Source organism: Centruroides sculpturatus, unplaced genomic scaffold (assembly GCF_000671375.1).
Source record: "Centruroides sculpturatus isolate CEXI.00-Female unplaced genomic scaffold, Cexi_2.0 scaffold307, whole genome shotgun sequence".
Taxonomy (NCBI): Eukaryota; Metazoa; Arthropoda; class Arachnida; order Scorpiones; family Buthidae; genus Centruroides; species Centruroides sculpturatus.
Genome location: NW_019384520.1, coordinates 478,953 through 502,893, shown reverse-complemented (window position 1 = coordinate 502,893; position 23,941 = coordinate 478,953). Strand labels below are relative to the sequence as shown.

At 26.4% G+C, this 23,941-nt stretch overlaps 1 protein-coding gene and 1 long non-coding RNA gene across 2 annotated transcripts in view; both read right to left on the bottom strand.

Annotated features, from left to right (window-relative positions):
* Positions 1-5,563: 5,563 nt before the first annotated feature.
* Positions 5,564-5,844, bottom strand: LOC111622712. Its single transcript, XR_002756320.1, has 2 exons — positions 5,710-5,844; positions 5,564-5,635 (listed from the first exon to the last, which is right to left on the bottom strand). It is a non-coding gene; the product is annotated as an uncharacterized LOC111622712 (long non-coding RNA).
* An 8,962-nt stretch (positions 5,845-14,806) lies between these two features.
* Positions 14,807-23,941, bottom strand: part of LOC111622725 (26S proteasome regulatory subunit 7) — a 16,228-nt gene continuing 7,093 nt past the window's right edge. The window contains exons 3-6 of the mRNA XM_023365143.1: positions 18,199-18,286; positions 17,917-18,119; positions 15,135-15,231; positions 14,807-15,060 (exon numbers count right to left, since the gene is read on the bottom strand). Of these exons, the coding sequence (XP_023220911.1) occupies positions 14,903-15,060; positions 15,135-15,231; positions 17,917-18,119; positions 18,199-18,286 (546 nt within the window). The 3' untranslated portion in view covers positions 14,807-14,902. The remainder of the gene's footprint in view (positions 15,061-15,134; positions 15,232-17,916; positions 18,120-18,198; positions 18,287-23,941) is intronic.

Below are 23,941 nucleotides of genomic sequence, written 5' to 3'. Positions count from 1 at the left end.
CAAACATTAAAATTTATTCTGAATTCAAAAACATTTTTTCCCTTCAAACACATTTATTTTCCATTTCATGTCACTGATCAATATTACACTAAAATCAAACTACAAACATTTTATTGTGTATAAAGACTGGGTTTCAAAGTAACTGTAATATTGATTTTCTTTTCTTTCTTGTGACAATCTTTATACTATGCCAAGGTCATTGTCTAAAAAAATCTTGGCCGAAAGCCATATTTTTAAGATTTTCCAAACTTTATTTTGATCTATGCTCATTGTGTAAACGTCCATTTAAACTTTTTTCCACAATGAAAGGGATTTTAGAATCTGTAGAAGTAAACAATATTCAGAAAATGAGACTAAAATTCATCAATGCTAAAGAATAGGCATAATATTAATCAATGTTTATTAATAACTGTAATCTATAATTAATAACAAACTAAATCAATTAAAACTAAAATGAATATATAATTAAATTATTATATGTATATGAACAATAAAGAAAATACTAAAGACTAAGATTCATACATCTATCCAATAATTAAACAAGTCAATGAAGAAATAACCTCAACAAAACAATTCATAACTCATTATACCAATCACAATCACATCTTAATATACATCAAATGCTTTGGTTACAATTAAAATATACATTACATTGATAATTCATCTACTGAATTATCAATATGACAATTTGGAAATGCCATTAATATATAGAAATTCAATTCTAGTCTAAATATAATTTCATATTCTCTCTGGGACAAGGTCTATTAATGCTTTAATAGAGTAGAAAGATATGGATGAAAATTTACTAAATGAGGAAAACCAAAATTATCTCGTAGAAAATGAATTTTCAATGAAAAAAACTATAAAATATCAAATTTTTTAACACCAAAACATTGGATTTTTTATAATTTCGTACCAGAAACTGATTTCATTTGTCTCACTTTTTAATATATAGATAACTTTTTAAAATATTTAAATATATAAATAAATGTTCATATGAAACTTTGCCATTTTATCGCTTCTTTAACAAAACTTTCAGATTTTATATTTTTGTATATTAAGAAATTGTTCTCACTGTTAAGTAATATACAAAACATAAAATCTCAAACTTTCACTAAAGAAGTCCTTTAATTTATTAAGGACTTCTTTGGCAAAATCCATAAGTCCAGTTTCAACTTTTTTAAAAGTTGTTTGAAAATGTTCTCAATATTTTAGCTTTTAATGAGCTGTGACAAGTTTCAAAAACATTCTTCCGTCAACAAATTAAAGGAATTTTTTTAGCAATACATTTGAGTTTTATTTTTAACTACGTTTAAATTATCAAATTTATTTGACATCTTAATATTAATCTCTCCACAATCATAAAATGCATTTTTAAAAAACACTTTTTAATTTATATAATTATCTATTTGAAGTTAGACTTTAAAATTACTCTTACAGAATGTTTAAAAAGTCCTTATACATAGTAGTTAGTCTTTAACGCACAAATTTTAATTTTTTCACTATATTTTTCTGGTTACCATCAACTACATTGATAGCTGATTGTCGTATTAAAATAGTCTCTAACTAATAGCTTTTTAAGTTTTCAAATGTTGTAAGGCAGAAATCTTTTTTTTGCAATGCCTCAAAGTAAACTGTCATTTGTTAAGTCAACTTCATCCTGTTAGATTCACCTGTAATCCGTTGTCTGATGAATTTATTGCCAAGACCAAGGGTAAATCTTGTATAGAAATTTTATGGCCATCCTGAAAATTGAATTTTTAATTTATATAAATCATCATTTCTATTGTCACCAAAGAGTAGCAGTGTCTGATTTCACTCTACATCTGTAAAATTCTCTCTCTCTCAGTTGTTGCCTCATTCCTTTTAGGATCGTGATACTGTGCAACATCTTTTGTTCATTTATATTATCATATTTATTCCAATGTATGACATTTTCTTCAGTTTTAGTATCCCTGAAAATAGGATGCATATGCATCTTAGATTTGATGCAATAAATCATTACTAGCGATTTCTAGTGCCGTATGTCTTATTTCTGTAATTAGACGTCACTAATTCCATTGCATCATTTTAATCGTTTTATTAGACCAACATTCATAATAGTAAATATATAAGAGGTCAACTTAGCTCAATCTCATTAGTCCATTAAAGTAATGTCGTAATTACCTGGATTAATAATATCCCAAAAAAACTGCATAGCACACAGAAATATTGCAATTCCCAATGCTTTAAATATGTGAAATGATGTAAACATAGAATCCAGTGTTGACTCAGAAGAGTCTAGTCTAGCATGGAAAGTGAAGAGATTTCTGACTTCAATACCACAGACAACAGTGATATATAACTTATATTACTATGAAATAAATATTGAACAAATTTATGTCAGCAGAATCAACTCTATTGAACTGATTCTGTTTTATGTCTATGTTCTGATTTATGTCACTGAATGAAAAAATAGATAAATTTATGTCAACAGAATTTCTGTTGACATAAATTTGACTCAAATTATCTATTTTTCAAGAAGAATATCTGTCAGTGAGCATGTAGAAATTAAGGTACATCTTAGATTCAATGGCATTTTACAATTGAATAAATATGATAAATTAATTTTTCTTTCTAAACAAACATGATTAAAATTATTCTTTTAATGGTTATCAACTAATAATAATTGTTCCTTCCAATACAGTTTATTTTACAAATATAATATTTTTATTGTTCAGATACATCATCTTGTCCCTCGTCATCTGGCTGCCCCGCCGTAGGTGCGGCCAAACCCATAATGGCCCTAGAAAAAGGACCTTCTTAGTGCCTACAGTGCAAAAATAGCAACAAAAACTGTTCTTGATCATTAATCATTATATAAATTTGCATATTCCATTAATAGTACAATATTTTTTGTACATTTAATTGATTAAATAATATGTTCAATTGCTGATTCAATGATAAGCTAAAAGAAGTTATATAACAGAATACTACCAAAAACATGCAATAACCTCAGACAATCACATAAATATAAAAAATAATGCTTATATTTGCATACTTCAAAGTCTGGCTAATCCAAATAAATTAAATAAATACTGTTCTGTATAAATCTAACATAATATATTTTAATATAATAATATTAAAAATAATTCTCAAATTATTTTTATTTAAACATTATTTTATATTCAATATAGAATTGGATGATGACTATATACAATATATATAATTTGTATTCATAATTCATATATTCATTAATGTATCATAATTTTATAATAAAAAGAAAGTTTTTAGTGTGTTCTATCATTAAGATTAAATTGTATTTATACTGTATCTATTCTCTTACACATCTGCTATAGCGCACAAACTTGCTAATCAAAATAATTTAAAAGTCTGTTTAACAATTTAAATTTACTGATTTAATCAAATAACTTTAGCTAAATAAGAATAAAACTACAAAGTCTGATAATACTTCTACATGATCCTAATTTCCTGTAAACTATTTTTTCAAGAGAATTTATTAAAATATAATCTTTAATCACAATAAGCAGAACATTTTTTATTCTTCAAGTTCATTCAATTTCTATTTAATTCTATTTTAATACATTCAGGAACGAAAATGCAAAATTTTTTTTGTTTCAAAGAACAATTTTCATTAAAATCCAACACAAACAAATGGTTACATTCAACGTGGGATTTGAATCAGCGATAATGCAAACTAAGAGAAACAAAATCTATTGTTACAGTAGTCAAAATTCCTCAACTTGTGTCCCTGGAGATTGCTTCAATAAATACATGACATTTACTTATTTTTATAGTTATGTTAATTAAATTTCTATTTAGATTTTTATCAGCATTAAACACTAAAAACATATTCAAATTAATGTATAAAAAGTGTCATTGAGTATCAAATTTCATAAGAATAAAAGGCTAAATATTTGTTTATGTTAAAATTATAGTTTTTTCCCCTTTTTTTGTAATAAATTTTAAATTATTTTCCAGTAAAAATTATTATAGGATTTGCCTTTTTTGGCAAAAACTTTTATAAATAAAAATAAGTGCTGTATATTATTTAAAATATAATAATTATGTAGAAATATTATAAATTTATAAAAAATATTCTGTTTTGCATCTGAAACAAACGAGTTATTTCAAAAACATTTTGCAAAAAACAAAAATCATTCTAATAATTATAAGATTAATTACAAAAACAGTAATAATTAAATTTAAAAAATGTATATAGATTTAATGTAATAAACATTTGACAGATTTTTATCAAGTAATAATCTATTAAAGTTTAAAAAATAATAATAATAAACTGTTTCTTTAAGGCCACTTCACACGATCTATCCAAACAAATACCTGGATCGTGTGAAGACTCGCATCTGCTCCAGTTGCGAGGCATGACACTTTTCACACCAAGCGGACACTCATGGTGCGGAAAGTTTGATTTCCCACAATGCCCTCCTACTCATCCGGCTGACATTCAATGCCCAGGTTTTACCTTTCCAGACAAACAATCAGATTATGTGAAAGCAGACTAATAAGCAATTGTATATTTATTACTCTTAACTTCCTACAAAATTACTGTAAACAAATAAAAATAAAAGTTTTTAAAAATTTACAATTTTCTAAATTAAATAAAAAGAATTTAGACATTTTCATGATACATCTGTAAAGTTTGTTAAACAAATACTAAATTCTAGAGGGGGAAAAAATAGTTTTTTTTTTATAGATAACTCATTATTAGATAAATAATTTCTGCAAACCATAAAATTGTGATTGCGGTATACGAAACTATTAATAATCAGTAATTTTTTAAGGTTTTAAAATATAAAAAAATGTAAAATTTAAACAAAATATTTAGAAACTTACTCTTTATTTATTCTCATAATACAACAAATATTTTCAGTTATTTTTACAGATTTTCTAGGTATTCTGAAAGTTACATTTGTCCATTGTTATTTTTAAAAAGTTTAAATTGTTTCAATTAATTAATATAAAATTTTCCAAAAATTTAAGATTTCTGTAATTCAACTTGTTTCAATAATTCACAACTGATATGTTTTTAAATTTTAATTAAAAATTTTGGCCAAATAGAATCTTATAAAATTATTTAAAATAACTGTAAAAAAAATTATTACTTTCCCAATGTTTAAAATTTAATTACTCTATTAAAATATATTCATTCAATAATATAAAATCATACTAGTTTCTGTTTGTGGCTGATGAATCAAAGGACTTTATCTCAGTACTTCTCTATCATTTAAACAGAAAATTGCTTTTTTTATAATTCATAATAATAATAAATCTGTGATTTTGAAAAACACTTAAAACCACAATAGCAATTATTATTATTTAAAAAAACAAAAAAAAAGACTTCAGATATTCAAAAATTCAGTTTTAAAAGATTTATTTGAAAGCAAACCATATTTACAAGAATTATTTGTTTATAAAAAGAATTCTACTCCCCCATTATTTCTTATATAATAAATATTTTAATTGTAAGTCATGTAACGTGGTGTTGCACTAAATTTTGCATAAGACTTAATAACTTTATTGATAGCTTCTAAGAAATCTTTCTCAGTTGCTACTTTACGTCTTGCACGAATTGCAAACATGCCAGCTTCTGTACAAACACTACGAATTTCAGCACCTGTAACAAAATATATCAATTATATTTTTGTTTTATTTAAATCAATTAGAAATGTCTTAAAATTAAATTCTTACCTGTACTATTGGGACAAAGACGAGCTAAGAGATCAAATCTGATGTCTCGTTCTACACTCATTGAACGAGCGTGTATTTTGAATATATGAGTACGACCCTAACGAAAAAACTTTTATGCATTAACAACAAATAGCAAAATAAAAAAATATAAAATCAATCATTTCTTAATAAAGCATGATTTATAAATTTATGGTTGATAATTAATGTATTTTAGCAAAAGCTAATGAAACTGACTTGGACAAAATTAAAATTTAATTTCCAAATAAGAATGTAAAACTGTTCAATATCTTTATGATAAAATTATTTGAATAATACTAAGATATTAATTAATTAATTTATCAAAAATGAATAAATGAATTTTTAAAAAATCAAGTCTAAAATAATTTTTGTTTCAAATAAATCTGAAAGTTTTCATTTAAAAATTCATTTTGTCATCTAATTCATAATTAATGTTGACAGTCTAAATATGATGAACAAAAGTTTCATTTTATTTACATTTACATCTTAATATAATATATCTTATTTTAATAAAAAAAAGTTTTTTTCAAATTCAGATTTTACATAAATATATTAAACCACCTGAAGCCAGATGTATATATAGATATACTGTATAGCCAAATGATAGCCTTAAATACTCAAGCTATAAATCTGCTATTTTATAACTGGCAAGTGCATTACACAGTAAGTGGAAGTTGCGGGTTCAAGCCCCACCCTGGGCCATTTCTTTTCTACCAGATGATTTAAATTATTTAACAAATTATTTAAGTAATAATTATTAACTTAGATAAGAGATGGTGCCTAACAGCTACCTCTAGTAGGTATTCAGAGTTTACTTATATTTTCCAAGTATATTGTTCCATTCTCAATATATTCAATCTCTTAATTAATTAAAATGCTAAGAACAAAGTTAAAAACAGTCTTTGAATGATTAACTCTCTCCATCTTAACTGCTTATAAAATTCCTATACTTCTTTACATAAAATAAACACTGTAGGGAATTTTTAAATTATAAAATTTTTAACAGATTAAAGATTAAAAAGCATGAAGCACAAATAAAACATAAAAGTTTTGTTTATAAATTTAAATTTTTGATTTAAAAAAATTTTTTAACACTTTAGCACTAAGAAAAACAAAATAAAATATTAAATCTTTAAAATATTAATTTTTTATAATTTAAAAATTTTCTGTGAAGTGTTAATTTATATTTTATATAAGAAATTATATATTTTTACCAGTTGAAATTGAGAGAATTAGATTGTTGAAAACTATTCCTTCTAGAAATTTAAATAATTAAATATATTATAAAGGATTATATTGAAAACATTAAGAAATGAAATTTGGATTTTTAAAGAAGTATTTCATATTAATTAGATTATTTGTTTATATCTGAATCTTAACTCAACTAGTTTGNCAAGCTTGGAGAAAAAGATAAGCAAGCTGTGCAATTCAATAGCGATATACTATTTCGAGTTACACTAATTTATTCGATCATTTGTAGGTTTCCTGTAGCATGTTGATGTATCAGCTAAGCAGCACAATATAACTATTATTTACGCCGAAAATTAAAAGGAAAACGACAAATAAAAACGCGCAAGTACTGTACTTCCAACGAAAATCAACGGAACCATCGGGTAGGAGATTCTTCTACACATTAGGATGAATTTTTCTTTAATTAAACTCTGTTCTGTCTTTTGACTTGCCACCATTCCATTTGTGAAGGTGCAGAACTTTGCTTTGAAAAAATTTCTTAGAAAAGTGGTGCGCCAGATCGGTTCCTTGCAAATCCACATTAAGAAAGGATGAAATGAAAAAGTTTGAACTTAAAATTTCCTTTATACAGTTGTGTTCTCAATATCCTCCATGTTTTTGAAGATTGTGAAGGATTTACGTATACACATAACAGATTCCTATATTTAAATTAGAATAGATGAAACAATCGATATTAGAAAAAAGTACAGTACAATACAAGGCAATTTGCTTAGTTTTACAGACTAAGCATCTTGCCTGACGAAGAAAAAGCTTGCAAACCCCCATCTGATTTCCTGAACGAAATAATTGCTGTTTCGAATTATCCGAGATTGACAGATTTCTGTACAATATGCCAAATGCCAAGTAACTGATGTAATTTGTTAAGGAAACAGAGTACGGATACATATAGAGAATACTATTTTCGTTAAATAATAATAATATATACAAACTGCAGGTAAATAGCACGAGTCCGGTGAGTACCTCACAGGTCTCCAGATAGGTTTTATAAAAAGTAAAGCAGAATTCCTCAATCCAAATTATTTTTAAAGTGGCCCAAGAAGTAATAAGTCACCCAAATGTAGTAGCCTAGCGCCCTTTGCCTAGGCTACTCAATCTGCTACTAATAAGTCGCCCAATTTTGCAATCCGGAAACCAAGTTGTATTTTATGAGATAAAAGAATAAAGGACAGTCCATGTGTAAGGGTGTTACTATAAAAGCAAAGCCATATTGACCAGATAAGAGTTGTTCTTGGTCTATTGTTCTCTTACAGCATGGAGGCACTTCGATCTAAACGAACGATCTAACTCACGTTCGAACAGAATTTTCACTTCGAATTTCGAAGTAGCCATATTTCGAATTAACCGAATTCCTTAACGTGTAAATCTCTATATCCCCGGCCGGGACAAAAGTACAGTTACAAAATAATGATTTCCTGTAATACAAACGTTCTGTATCATTTAAAATATAAAAGTTGTTATATTTTGGATATTTCAGAGGGGTGCGTGTCAATGTAGCATCAAGATTCAACCTCTTAAAAGTCAGATGGTTTAGAATATATTCTAAATAGATAATCTATGATTAACTGTAGTTATGAGATTGATATATAAGAAGTACTGTATTATGAAGAAAAGATCTTGGTATTCTGCTTTACAAAATAAAAATATGCAAAAAGAAATAAAAATGATTTTTAAAATTATTTCATGGTTTAAATCAAGATTATATCAAACCATCACAATTAAAAAATATGTATAATCCTATTATAAAAATAAACAGAATACAGTAAATACAACTTCCAAATGTTTTTGGACTTCCTCAGTTCATTATCATAGGATAAACCCAGAATAAAAATATTCAAAAAAAAAGATTCTGGAAACATTTCTTAAGTTTTAAAGCAGATGAAGCATTTCAAAAGCATTCCAAAATGTTTTCTTTCATTGTTTTTTTTTATTTTTGTGAAATTTTTTGTTTATTTTATGACCTTATACATTAATGACGGACCTAAGAAGTCTAAAAATGCTTAGAATCTAGTATTTGTTTCATTTTGTCTCCAAAAAATTATATAAAATATGTCAAACTTTAAATTTCAGTGCTTTATAATAAATCATGATAATTTTAATAATTTTTAAATTTATTCCATCCAATAATTTTATTTTAAAATAGTTTTATATTATACCCATGAAATAAATTTAAGATAATTTTCTAGATATACATTTTATACATCATAAAATTATTATAAAATAAAATTATAATGGAGTTAACTAGCATATAATTTAATTAAAACTAAAATAACAATATATCATATTTTAATATTCAACTATTTAAAAAAAAAAAAAGATTATTCTCCTTTGAGTGTTAAAATTTATGGCTACTTTTTATCATTCTTATGAAATTTATAGGCTATAATTTCTTCATTATTAAACTTTCTATATAATTAATTCATCTAATATATTTAGGAAAATAATTTTTCAAACATTAAAATTTATTCTGAATTCAAAAACATTTTTTCCCTTCAAACACATTTATTTTCCATTTCATGTCACTGATCAATATTACACTAAAATCAAACTACAAACATTTTATTGTGTATAAAGACTGGGTTTCAAAGTAACTGTAATATTGATTTTCTTTTCTTTCTTGTGACAATCTTTATACTATGCCAAGGTCATTGTCTAAAAAAATCTTGGCCGAAAGCCATATTTTTAAGATTTTCCAAACTTTATTTTGATCTATGCTCATTGTGTAAACGTCCATTTAAACTTTTTTCCACAATGAAAGGGATTTTAGAATCTGTAGAAGTAAACAATATTCAGAAAATGAGACTAAAATTCATCAATGCTAAAGAATAGGCATAATATTAATCAATGTTTATTAATAACTGTAATCTATAATTAATAACAAACTAAATCAATTAAAACTAAAATGAATATATAATTAAATTATTATATGTATATGAACAATAAAGAAAATACTAAAGACTAAGATTCATACATCTATCCAATAATTAAACAAGTCAATGAAGAAATAACCTCAACAAAACAATTCATAACTCATTATACCAATCACAATCACATCTTAATATACATCAAATGCTTTGGTTACAATTAAAATATACATTACATTGATAATTCATCTACTGAATTATCAATATGACAATTTGGAAATGCCATTAATATATAGAAATTCAATTCTAGTCTAAATATAATTTCATATTCTCTCTGGGACAAGGTCTATTAATGCTTTAATAGAGTAGAAAGATATGGATGAAAATTTACTAAATGAGGAAAACCAAAATTATCTCGTAGAAAATGAATTTTCAATGAAAAAAAACTATAAAATATCAAATTTTTTAACACCAAAACATTGGATTTTTTATAATTTCGTACCAGAAACTGATTTCATTTGTCTCACTTTTTAATATATAGATAACTTTTTAAAATATTTAAATATATAAATAAATGTTCATATGAAACTTTGCCATTTTATCGCTTCTTTAACAAAACTTTCAGATTTTATATTTTTGTATATTAAGAAATTGTTCTCACTGTTAAGTAATATACAAAACATAAAATCTCAAACTTTCACTAAAGAAGTCCTTTAATTTATTAAGGACTTCTTTGGCAAAATCCATAAGTCCAGTTTCAACTTTTTTAAAAGTTGTTTGAAAATGTTCTCAATATTTTAGCTTTTAATGAGCTGTGACAAGTTTCAAAAACATTCTTCCGTCAACAAATTAAAGGAATTTTTTTAGCAATACATTTGAGTTTTATTTTTAACTACGTTTAAATTATCAAATTTATTTGACATCTTAATATTAATCTCTCCACAATCATAAAATGCATTTTTAAAAAACACTTTTTAATTTATATAATTATCTATTTGAAGTTAGACTTTAAAATTACTCTTACAGAATGTTTAAAAAGTCCTTATACATAGTAGTTAGTCTTTAACGCACAAATTTTAATTTTTTCACTATATTTTTCTGGTTACCATCAACTACATTGATAGCTGATTGTCGTATTAAAATAGTCTCTAACTAATAGCTTTTTAAGTTTTCAAATGTTGTAAGGCAGAAATCTTTTTTTTGCAATGCCTCAAAGTAAACTGTCATTTGTTAAGTCAACTTCATCCTGTTAGATTCACCTGTAATCCGTTGTCTGATGAATTTATTGCCAAGACCAAGGGTAAATCTTGTATAGAAATTTTATGGCCATCCTGAAAATTGAATTTTTAATTTATATAAATCATCATTTCTATTGTCACCAAAGAGTAGCAGTGTCTGATTTCACTCTACATCTGTAAAATTCTCTCTCTCTCAGTTGTTGCCTCATTCCTTTTAGGATCGTGATACTGTGCAACATCTTTTGTTCATTTATATTATCATATTTATTCCAATGTATGACATTTTCTTCAGTTTTAGTATCCCTGAAAATAGGATGCATATGCATCTTAGATTTGATGCAATAAATCATTACTAGCGATTTCTAGTGCCGTATGTCTTATTTCTGTAATTAGACGTCACTAATTCCATTGCATCATTTTAATCGTTTTATTAGACCAACATTCATAATAGTAAATATATAAGAGGTCAACTTAGCTCAATCTCATTAGTCCATTAAAGTAATGTCGTAATTACCTGGATTAATAATATCCCAAAAAAACTGCATAGCACACAGAAATATTGCAATTCCCAATGCTTTAAATATGTGAAATGATGTAAACATAGAATCCAGTGTTGACTCAGAAGAGTCTAGTCTAGCATGGAAAGTGAAGAGATTTCTGACTTCAATACCACAGACAACAGTGATATATAACTTATATTACTATGAAATAAATATTGAACAAATTTATGTCAGCAGAATCAACTCTATTGAACTGATTCTGTTTTATGTCTATGTTCTGATTTATGTCACTGAATGAAAAAATAGATAAATTTATGTCAACAGAATTTCTGTTGACATAAATTTGACTCAAATTATCTATTTTTCAAGAAGAATATCTGTCAGTGAGCATGTAGAAATTAAGGTACATCTTAGATTCAATGGCATTTTACAATTGAATAAATATGATAAATTAATTTTTCTTTCTAAACAAACATGATTAAAATTATTCTTTTAATGGTTATCAACTAATAATAATTGTTCCTTCCAATACAGTTTATTTTACAAATATAATATTTTTATTGTTCAGATACATCATCTTGTCCCTCGTCATCTGGCTGCCCCGCCGTAGGTGCGGCCAAACCCATAATGGCCCTAGAAAAAGGACCTTCTTAGTGCCTACAGTGCAAAAATAGCAACAAAAACTGTTCTTGATCATTAATCATTATATAAATTTGCATATTCCATTAATAGTACAATATTTTTTGTACATTTAATTGATTAAATAATATGTTCAATTGCTGATTCAATGATAAGCTAAAAGAAGTTATATAACAGAATACTACCAAAAACATGCAATAACCTCAGACAATCACATAAATATAAAAAATAATGCTTATATTTGCATATTTCAAAGTCTGGCTAATCCAAATAAATTAAATAAATACTGTTCTGTATAAATCTAACATAATATATTTTAATATAATAATATTAAAAATAATTCTCAAATTATTTTTATTTAAACATTATTTTATATTCAATATAGAATTGGATGATGACTATATACAATATATATAATTTGTATTCATAATTCATATATTCATTAATGTATCATAATTTTATAATAAAAAGAAAGTTTTTAGTGTGTTCTATCATTAAGATTAAATTGTATTTATACTGTATCTATTCTCTTACACATCTGCTATAGCGCACAAACTTGCTAATCAAAATAATTTAAAAGTCTGTTTAACAATTTAAATTTACTGATTTAATCAAATAACTTTAGCTAAATAAGAATAAAACTACAAAGTCTGATAATACTTCTACATGATCCTAATTTCCTGTAAACTATTTTTTCAAGAGAATTTATTAAAATATAATCTTTAATCACAATAAGCAGAACATTTTTTATTCTTCAAGTTCATTCAATTTCTTTTAAATTCTATTTTAATACATTCAGGAACGAAAATGCAAAATTTTTTTTGTTTCAAAGAACAATTTTCATTAAAATCCAACACAAACAAATGGTTACATTCAACGTGGGATTTGAATCAGCGATAATGCAAACTAAGAGAAACAAAATCTATTGTTACAGTAGTCAAAATTCCTCAACTTGTGTCCCTGGAGATTGCTTCAATAAATACATGACATTTACTTATTTTTATAGTTATGTTAATTAAATTTCTATTTAGATTTTTATCAGCATTAAACACTAAAAACATATTCAAATTAATGTATAAAAAGTGTCATTGAGTATCAAATTTCATAAGAATAAAAGGCTAAATATTTGTTTATGTTAAAATTATAGTTTTTTCCCCTTTTTTTGTAATAAATTTTAAATTATTTTCCAGTAAAAATTATTATAGGATTTGCCTTTTTTGGCAAAAACTTTTATAAATAAAAATAAGTGCTGTATATTATTTAAAATATAATAATTATGTAGAAATATTATAAATTTATAAAAAATATTCTGTTTTGCATCTGAAACAAACGAGTTATTTCAAAAACATTTTGCAAAAAACAAAAATCATTCTAATAATTATAAGATTAATTACAAAAACAGTAATAATTAAATTTAAAAAATGTATATAGATTTAATGTAATAAACATTTGACAGATTTTTATCAAGTAATAATCTATTAAAGTTTAAAAAATAATAATAATAAACTGTTTCTTTAAGGCCACTTCACACGATCTATCCAAACAAATACCTGGATCGTGTGAAGACTCGCATCTGCTCCAGTTGCGAGGCATGACACTTTTCACACCAAGCGGACACTCATGGTGCGGAAAGTTTGATTTCCCACAATGCCCTCCTACTCATCCGGCTGACATTCAATGCCCAGGTTTTACCTTTCCAGACAAACAATCAGATTATGTGAAAGCAGACTAATAAGCAATTGTATATTTATTACTCTTAACTTCCTACAAAATTACTGTAAACAAATAAAAATAAAAGTTTTTAAAAATTTATAATTTTCTAAATTAAATAAAAAGAATTTAGACATTTTCATGATACATCTGTAAAGTTTGTTAAACAAATACTAAATTCTAGAGGGGGAAAAAATAGATTTTTTTTTATAGATAACTCATTATTAGATAAATAATTTCTGCAAACCATAAAATTGTGATTGCGGTATACGAAACTATTAATAATCAGTAATTTTTTAAGGTTTTAAAATATAAAAAAATGTAAAATTTAAACAAAATATTTAGAAACTTACTCTTTATTTATTCTCATAATACAACAAATATTTTCAGTTATTTTTACAGATTTTCTAGGTATTCTGAAAGTTACATTTGTCCATTGTTATTTTTAAAAAGTTTAAATTGTTTCAATTAATTAATATAAAATTTTCCAAAAATTTAAGATTTCTGTAATTCAACTTGTTTCAATAATTCACAACTGATATGTTTTTAAATTTTAATTAAAAATTTTGGCCAAATAGAATCTTATAAAATTATTTAAAATAACTGTAAAAAAAATTATTACTTTCCCAATGTTTAAAATTTAATTACTCTATTAAAATATATTCATTCAATAATATAAAATCATACTAGTTTCTGTTTGTGGCTGATGAATCAAAGGACTTTATCTCAGTACTTCTGTATCATTTAAACAGAAAATTGCTTTTTTTATAATTCATAATAATAATAAATCTGTGATTTTGAAAAACACTTAAAACCACAATAGCAATTATTATTATTTAAAAAAACAAAAAAAAAGACTTCAGATATTCAAAAATTCAGTTTTAAAAGATTTATTTGAAAGCAAACCATATTTACAAGAATTATTTGTTTATAAAAAGAATTCTACTCCCCCATTATTTCTTATATAATAAATATTTTAATTGTAAGTCATGTAACGTGGTGTTGCACTAAATTTTGCATAAGACTTAATAACTTTATTGATAGCTTCTAAGAAATCTTTCTCAGTTGCTACTTTACGTCTTGCACGAATTGCAAACATGCCAGCTTCTGTACAAACACTACGAATTTCAGCACCTGTAACAAAATATATCAATTATATTTTTGTTTTATTTAAATCAATTAGAAATGTCTTAAAATTAAATTCTTACCTGTACTATTGGGACAAAGACGAGCTAAGAGATCAAATCTGATGTCTCGTTCTACACTCATTGAACGAGCGTGTATTTTGAATATATGAGTACGACCCTAACGAAAAAACTTTTATGCATTAACAACAAATAGCAAAATAAAAAAATATAAAATCAATCATTTCTTAATAAAGCATGATTTATAAATTTATGGTTGATAATTAATGTATTTTAGCAAAAGCTAATGAAACTGACTTGGACAAAATTAAAATTTAATTTCCAAATAAGAATGTAAAACTGTTCAATATCTTTATGATAAAATTATTTGAATAATACTAAGATATTAATTAATTAATTTATCAAAAATGAATAAATGAATTTTTAAAAAATCAAGTCTAAAATAATTTTTGTTTCAAATAAATCTGAAAGTTTTCATTTAAAAATTCATTTTGTCATCTAATTCATAATTAATGTTGACAGTCTAAATATGATGAACAAAAGTTTCATTTTATTTACATTTACATCTTAATATAATATATCTTATTTTAATAAAAAAAAGTTTTTTTCAAATTCAGATTTTACATAAATATATTAAACCACCTGAAGCCAGATGTATATATAGATATACTGTATAGCCAAATGATAGCCTTAAATACTCAAGCTATAAATCTGCTATTTTATAACTGGCAAGTGCATTACACAGTAAGTGGAAGTTGCGGGTTCAAGCCCCACCCTGGGCCATTTCTTTTCTACCAGATGATTTAAATTATTTAACAAATTATTTAAGTAATAATTATTAACTTAGATAAGAGATGGTGCCTAACAGCTACCTCTAGTAGGTATTCAGAGTTTACTTATATTTTCCAAGTATATTGTTCCATTCTCAATATATTCAATCTCTTAATTAATTAAAATGCTAAGAACAAAGTTAAAAACAGTCTTTGAATGATTAACTCTCTCCATCTTAACTGCTTATAAAATTCCTATACTTCTTTACATAAAATAAACACTGTAGGGAATTTTTAAATTATAAAATTTTTAACAGATTAAAGATTAAAAAGCATGAAGCACAAATAAAACATAAAAGTTTTGTTTATAAATTTAAATTTTTGATTTAAAAAAATTTTTTAACACTTTAGCACTAAGAAAAACAAAATAAAATATTAAATCTTTAAAATATTAATTTTTTATAATTTAAAAATTTTCTGTGAAGTGTTAATTTATATTTTATATAAGAAATTATATATTTTTACCAGTTGAAATTGAGAGAATTAGATTGTTGAAAACTATTCCTTCTAGAAATTTAAATAATTAAATATATTATAAAGGATTATATTGAAAACATTAAGAAATGAAATTTGGATTTTTAAAGAAGTATTTCATATTAATTAGATTATTTGTTTATATCTGAATCTTAACTCAACTAGTTTGAATTTTATATTTATTTCAAATACTTTATGTTAATGTAATATGATGAACGAACTTCAAAAAAAGCTGAAAGAATTTCTTAAATAAATATTGTTGAATAGTTGAATATTTTAAGATTTCTGAAAACTTATTTAAATATGTTTACATGATAAAAACATTAGAAAAATTATTACTATTATTAAAAAATATAGACAGATTATTAAAAAATAATTCTCTCTTGATATGATATCAAATATTCATTTTAATTTAATGGATGTGATAAAATTCTAATGCAAAATCTAAATAATTAAATTAAGTTTTAACTGAATATGCTAATTATTACATGAACAACAAAAAAAATGCCAAAATTTTTTAAAATAAATTGATCATTTTTAAATAATTATTGAATCATCTATAAAATTAATTGATATAACTGAGTAATAATCATAATAAAAATAACAGGTAATAAACTATTCACTGTTTTGTTTACACACAATAAATTTTTTTGGTATAAATAAGTCTTAATAGCATCAAAACAAACGTTCATTTGGTGGGTTGAGCTATGTCAGTCACTAATTTATTAGGTAATATCTTTTCTCAACGTTATGTTTGAAACAACAAAAATCTGTGTTTTATCAAATTTCCACTTTCATAATCTACCTATCATTCTTAATAATATGTCAACTGTACTTTAATATCTCAATTATTGCAATCTCAAAATAATAAAATTTGCATAAGTAATCAAAATGTAGGTATGTAAACAAAATAAATAAAGTAATAATAAAATGAATAAATTATGTATTTAATTAAACTTGTGTTTATTTTAGAAATATTAAAAAACTTTAAAATTTGCATTTTTTCTATAAATGCTGTATTATTTAATGTTATTTAATTGTTTTGTTATTCCACTTAGATCAAGGGTCGCCAAACTTTTTTGATCGTCGACCCCCTACAAGTTTTCGAAACCTCACATCGACCCCATCAAAAAGTTTGTGTTAAAAGCAAAACAAAATACTTACTATTTTAATACATTTCTTTTAATTTTGCATTTTTTTTTCATTTATTGTATATTCGTTAATAATAATTTTTGTAACTGACAATCAGTGAAACAGATAAGCTTGATCCTTAGCTCGCCCTTATCCTTAGCTTAAGCTTGATAATCGACCCCTAATAATGTTATATCGACCCCTGGGGGTCGATATCGACCACTTTGGCGACCCCTGACTTAGATATAAAAAAAAAAATTTGTTTCCATCTAAACATTAAAAATTTAATTAGAAATTAATGTTTAAAAACAGGTTGTTGCAGAAACAAAACATGAGAAACTTTTACAATCATATAATTTTCTACAAAATATGTTATTAACTATCATTAAAAAATATCTTAAAATGATTACCTCAAGATCTGGTAAACCAAATTCAATTTTACGATCTAATCGACCAGGTCTCATAAGGGCAGGATCAAGTATGTCTGGCCGGTTAGTAGCCATAAGTACTTTAATATTGCCTCTTGGATCAAATCCATCCAACTGATTAATCAATTCTAACATAGTTCTCTGGACTTCATTATCTCCTCCTGCACCATCATCAAATCTTGCTCCTGAAATTTAAATACAATTTCTTTCAAAGTCAACTCAATTAATTTGATTAAAAAATTGTAAATATTTCAAATATCTTACCTCCAATTGCATCAATTTCATCAAAGAAAATTAAACAGGCTTTTTTATTTCTGGCCATTTCAAATAATTCTCTCACCATTCGAGCACCCTAAAATATATTAAATTCATCATATTTTTATATTTAAAATATTTGAAATAATTTTGATATGTATGTTTTTAATTAAATTAATAACATATTAATAGTTTGTCAAAACTGTTCAATTTACTTTATATGTTTTATAAGAATTAAAACTGATTTCAATATTCCATATTATGATTAAATGGCACCATATAAATAATTGCAGAAAACAGATTACTTTTCATTTTGTCTTTAAATATTCATACTATTAATCTTCTGAAGTACAGTACATTTCTAATTTAATTAGAAAAATTGTTCTTTTTAAATGTTGTTTTTGCTATTAATATATAAATATAAAGCAGCTTTAATGTATCAATAGCTGGATAAGCAAACCAATGACAATTCATTTAATTTGTAACAGACTGTCACTGGGTTGCTTATCCAGCTGTACTAAAGTCACTTTACTAAGTAACACACCCAGTATATATAACAAGAAGGTAAGAAATTAGATTAATTGAAAAAATTACTTATCCTACTATATGTTTTGAATCTAATCATATGTACAAACATAGTTGATACAGTATAATAAAAATAAATCATTTTTTTAATGACTTATCAACTTCATAAGTGCTTCAATATCAAATTTATATATATATGTTACTGTGAAAGACTGAAATTAGAGAATGTCGATATTCTCCGGTGAATGTCAACACATACAAAATATGTTGGTGAAAGAGCAAATATTTGGTTATATTATTATACATTTGAACAACTGCTGGTGTATGTCAACAAGCATAGATAAGCTTTGGTGGAGGTTGAAACGACACCCGAGAAACCAATGTTGACAGAAACGACAGTCTGTCACCAAATTCTTTATCATTTCCTTCTGCTCAAATTGGTGATACTGTACAATTACAAGTCCCTGATGTTGACCGTGGCCATACAGATGCCCGAAATATGTTGGCAATTGTCGTTGGAATAGAAGACTCCAACTTTTATAAATTAGCAAATAAAAATGGTACCCTCAAGCAGCTTTATACCTGTAATCAGTTCGTAATTTGTAAAGAAAAGTTACTTTACATAGATGAGATTTCTTCTCAAGAAATATCACTGGGAGCAGCAGCTGCAGTTAATTCGAAAAGTGGAGGGAAAGGCTATACACGCTGTCATTACAGTCTGTAAAGAAATTATAAACTCATGTGAAATTTCTCTGTGTTTTAATTTTTTTTCATCCATAGTTCATTGTTGCTATATCTAATGATTTTAATTAGTGTTAAGAATTTATAATGAAGTAAACAAGTCTTTGTATTGTATCATTTTAATAAACAATCAAAAATTTTAATTGTTACAATTTTTTGTTGTAAACAATTTATAAACTCAAGGGTGATTTAGTACGTTTTTAATACTTTGTGGACCCTCCCTTGTTTTCAATTACTTCTACAACTCGTTTAGGCATTGAATCAACCAGGTTTTAAATGTCACTTAGTTTAATTTTGTCTCAGGCATTATACAATGCAACTTTAAGCTCATCGGATGTGTTGTATTGTTTTCCACGGCAATAAACTAATGCCACAAGTTGACTCCAAAGGTTTTCAATGGGATTAAGGTCTGGACTATGTGTTGGCCAAACCATAACTTCAATTTTTTCACGTGAAAACCACTTTGTAGTACTGGCTGACTTGTGAACAGATGCATTGTCCTGTTGATAAATCCAGTCTTGACCACCAATGAGAGGACAAAAAGGGATTAGATGTTTATATAAGATAGCTTGGTACATCTCAGAATTCATTCGCCCATTAATAAATGCCAAATTGTTTTTCCTTCATATCCAATTGCTGCCCAGATCATTACTGAACCTCCACCTTGTTGTCTACTGAATTTGACCCTGGGATTCTTTCTTGTATCATGCCAATAATATGCTTGGCCATCCAAACCATCCAGGTTAAACTTTTTCTCATCTGAGAAAACTATTTTTCTCCATTCAGTTGTCCAGGTAACATGATCTTTTGCCCATTGCAGCCTTGTTGACTGATGTAACTCTGTTAGCTTTAGTTTGGACTTCAATTTCATAAAGTTTATTGTTTTATTCTTTCTCAAGCTTTTCCACGCAGTTTTGTGGGACACTGGAGTTGGTAAAACTGCAGCTATCTCACGAGTAGACAATGATTCATTTGTTGCAAGACTAGCAATGCGGCAATGGTCACGAGGCTGCAGACTTGGTTTTCGTCCTGTACGTTTAATTTTGTTATAATTGTCACCCTTTTTTAGTACATTTTGTACTGCAGTTTGAGATCTACCAAGTTTTGAAGCAATTTTTCGAGTTGGCCATCCTTTTCCCTTAAAGAAATAGATTTTTCATATTTCACTTTCAGTTAGGGTTATTCCCCTTGGCATTTTTGTCACTTTTTTAGTTTGAATTCTCAGACTCACCCAAAATGTTACACATACTAATTTACATTACTATTACAGTTGAATGGATTGTTCCATTCAACTGTAATAATCAGTTTTCACCCTTGAGTTTATAAATTGTTTACAACAAAAAATTGTAACAATTAAAATTTTTGATTGTTTATTAAAATGATACAATACAAAGACTTGTTTATTTCATTATAAATTCGTAACACTAATTAAAATCATTAGATATAGCAACAACGAACTGTGGATGAAAAGAAATTAAAACACAGAGAAATTTCACTTGAGTTTATAATTTCTTTACAGACTGTATCAAATGCTCTATTATAATTATTAAAACTTTTAATCAAAATATATCATCAAAGAAAACTGAGATTATTTTGGGACATATATCGTTACTTCAAAGCCAAGAATTCAGAGTATAATCAATAATTTTCAAATGCAATATACTCTGCAAGATTTACTCCACAAAACATTGATGCTATGAGGAAAAGTGTTGATATATATCCAGGACCTTTGTTAGACAACACAAGAAATTGGTGCTACTTCAACAACTGCATGGAAAATTTTATGGAAGGATCTGCAGTTTCACTTATACAAGATTCATTTAATACTACAGTTGCAAAATGACCATAAATGCCACCATGAATGGAATTCAGAAGTGTTACAGATGAGTATTGAAAACCCAAATTTCTTTGAAAATTTCATTATGTGTGACAAAGATAATTTTGATTTAAGTGGATCTGTTAACAAACAGAATAGTCAGTCTGGGTAACAGAAAACCCAAGATTAATTCATGAATGACCTATTCACCCTAGTAAAGTAACTGGTATGTAATTTCGGCTGATGACATCATTGGACCCTCTTTGAAGATGACAACAAAAATGTTGTTACTTTGACTGCTTATTGCTATAGAACAGTGTTACAAAACTTTCTTTTGCCTAAAACTGATATAAGGATTGCAGCATATGTGGTTCTAACAAGATGATGTAATATCCCAGGTTATTAATCTTCAAACAGGGTGAACAAAACTGTGCACCACACACACAAGCATCCATACACACAGAAATTATCCCCATATTTTTTTTTGCATTTCTCTTGATGCTTCAAGTTGTTCTAAGTCCAAAAATGTCTTGGGGGTCATTTTTTGACTGATCACCATACTTTATTTTTGTTATATATAACAGCCAGGAAAGTAATAAGTTGAAGTTAAAGTTGTTTATTCATAATTAGTACAATAAATCACATATTTAAAATTCAATTCAAAATTTACCATGGGACGGTCCTCTAGAAGAATTAGATCGTGACTGATACTGTCTTGAATGTTGATTTTGAAGACATCCACTGTAAGTATTGAATCCCTAAAATTTTAAAAATAATTTATTTAATCTTTAAAGAATTCCAATCATAAAAAAATATAAAACTATTCTATATTCTTAAAATATATTATGGAATGACTCATTAAAACTTACTAGCATTTAAGAGTGTTTAATATGTAATGACATGATGTAATGACATTAATTTTTAACATGATGAAATCTTTTGCTTTAACTTACCGAATGCATATATTTTGGACCACGTGTAGTAATTGTCATAATAGTGTTTCCTGATATATTATCCATTCTTGGAGATAGTGAATTATCACCTTGACTTTCAATACAAACACCATCAATAGGAAGTGATGAAACATAAGGAGAATCTAATGTGTTCTGCAATGCATCAGTAGACAATTTCTGATCTGTAACCAACTCAGTTTCTAAATCAACAGGTGGTTCATCAGCTAAAGGAGTTCCTGGTTGATTATCATCAAGCCTAAAAATTAAATCATATAAATATTTAAAACACAAAATTTTGAATTTACAATTATATATAAATATATATATTAAAAAAAAATAGACTGTTTGTTAACAAAGTCAAAAATAAAGATTTATTAGGTACATTTTCAGACTACTATTTAGCTGAAGCTGTTTGAGTTTTCTTTTCATTTAATTAAGGTTCCAGTTTCATTCCTTTCTTATATAATTACAGTAATACCTCGAACTTACGTGATAACCGAGCGAGGTGGGACTGAGCGATAACTGTGTAAGTTGAATTCACATAAGTTGGGGTATAATTTCGCAATTTGTGTAAAATCCAAGTCGAATGTATGTAAGCTAATAAATGTTCTCGTTAATCTTATATCGTCTTTTGATTCGTTCATGGTTACAAGAAATCATCACATAGAGTCTCTCAAGTCTCCGTAGATATTGTGGTGGTACACCAATGTATTTTTTTATTTTTTCATATATGTTTTATATATTTTTTTCTATTTTTCCTTCCTTCCTTCTTTGTCCTTTTTTCATTTGTTTATACTTCCTGGAACTTTCTTCCAAGTATGGTTGATGGGTGATCTGGTTAGAGGACAAAGGAAAGGAATAGCCCAGAGGCAAGAGGGAGAGACGAGAGGGTCACTTTTTGCTTGAGACCTGGAAAAGGGAAGACACGTCGGAGAGGTCTCCAGGTCATTTTTTTGCACTGACTGGAGAATGTAATGAAAGGTTCGAAAGAAAAGAAGGTACAAGGCCCAAAGAGGAAAGAAGTATCGTGATTAAGGACATCTGAACACTGAAAAGCCAAACGAAATATTGATCGGCTTTCACATACAATCGCCCCCCCAATCCAGGATGACATCATCCGACCATTGCCACTTTGATCGCCAACTTGGGTATCCATTCTTGCTTGAAACTATATTTCTATCTATCCTATTATCTATCCTTTTCTCTCTTTCCCTTATTAGAATAAGTAGATTTAAGTTATTGATAAGTATTTTCTTTGTATCGCGATAATTTTATTCTGACTGTGGACTCAAAAAGGTTTTGTTTTGAGAGGAAATTAGGAGTGTCGGAATCCAGATGATCCTGTAAAGTGAAAATATACCGGCAAAATAAAAGCACGTTTTATTGTTTTACCATATGCATCTTTGTAAAAATAAACCTCACTATGTGCATATGACCACAATATAACAAACACAGAAATAACACAAAATAAATAGTAGGCCTAGCTATGTGTCAATTTCGTGCAACACATCCGAACATGTAAGCTGAACAATAGTGGGGAGTGAGTAATCAAGAGTTGCGTGATGTTCAAACAAAAGACCAGGGCTGTGGAGTCGCATAAAAATCTACCGACTCCAACTCCGACTCTTCCTTACCATCCAACTCCGACCAGGGGTGGATGAAAGAAACCCAGAAATTCTGATGTCATCACATGACCTCAGAATAAAAGATTCAATAA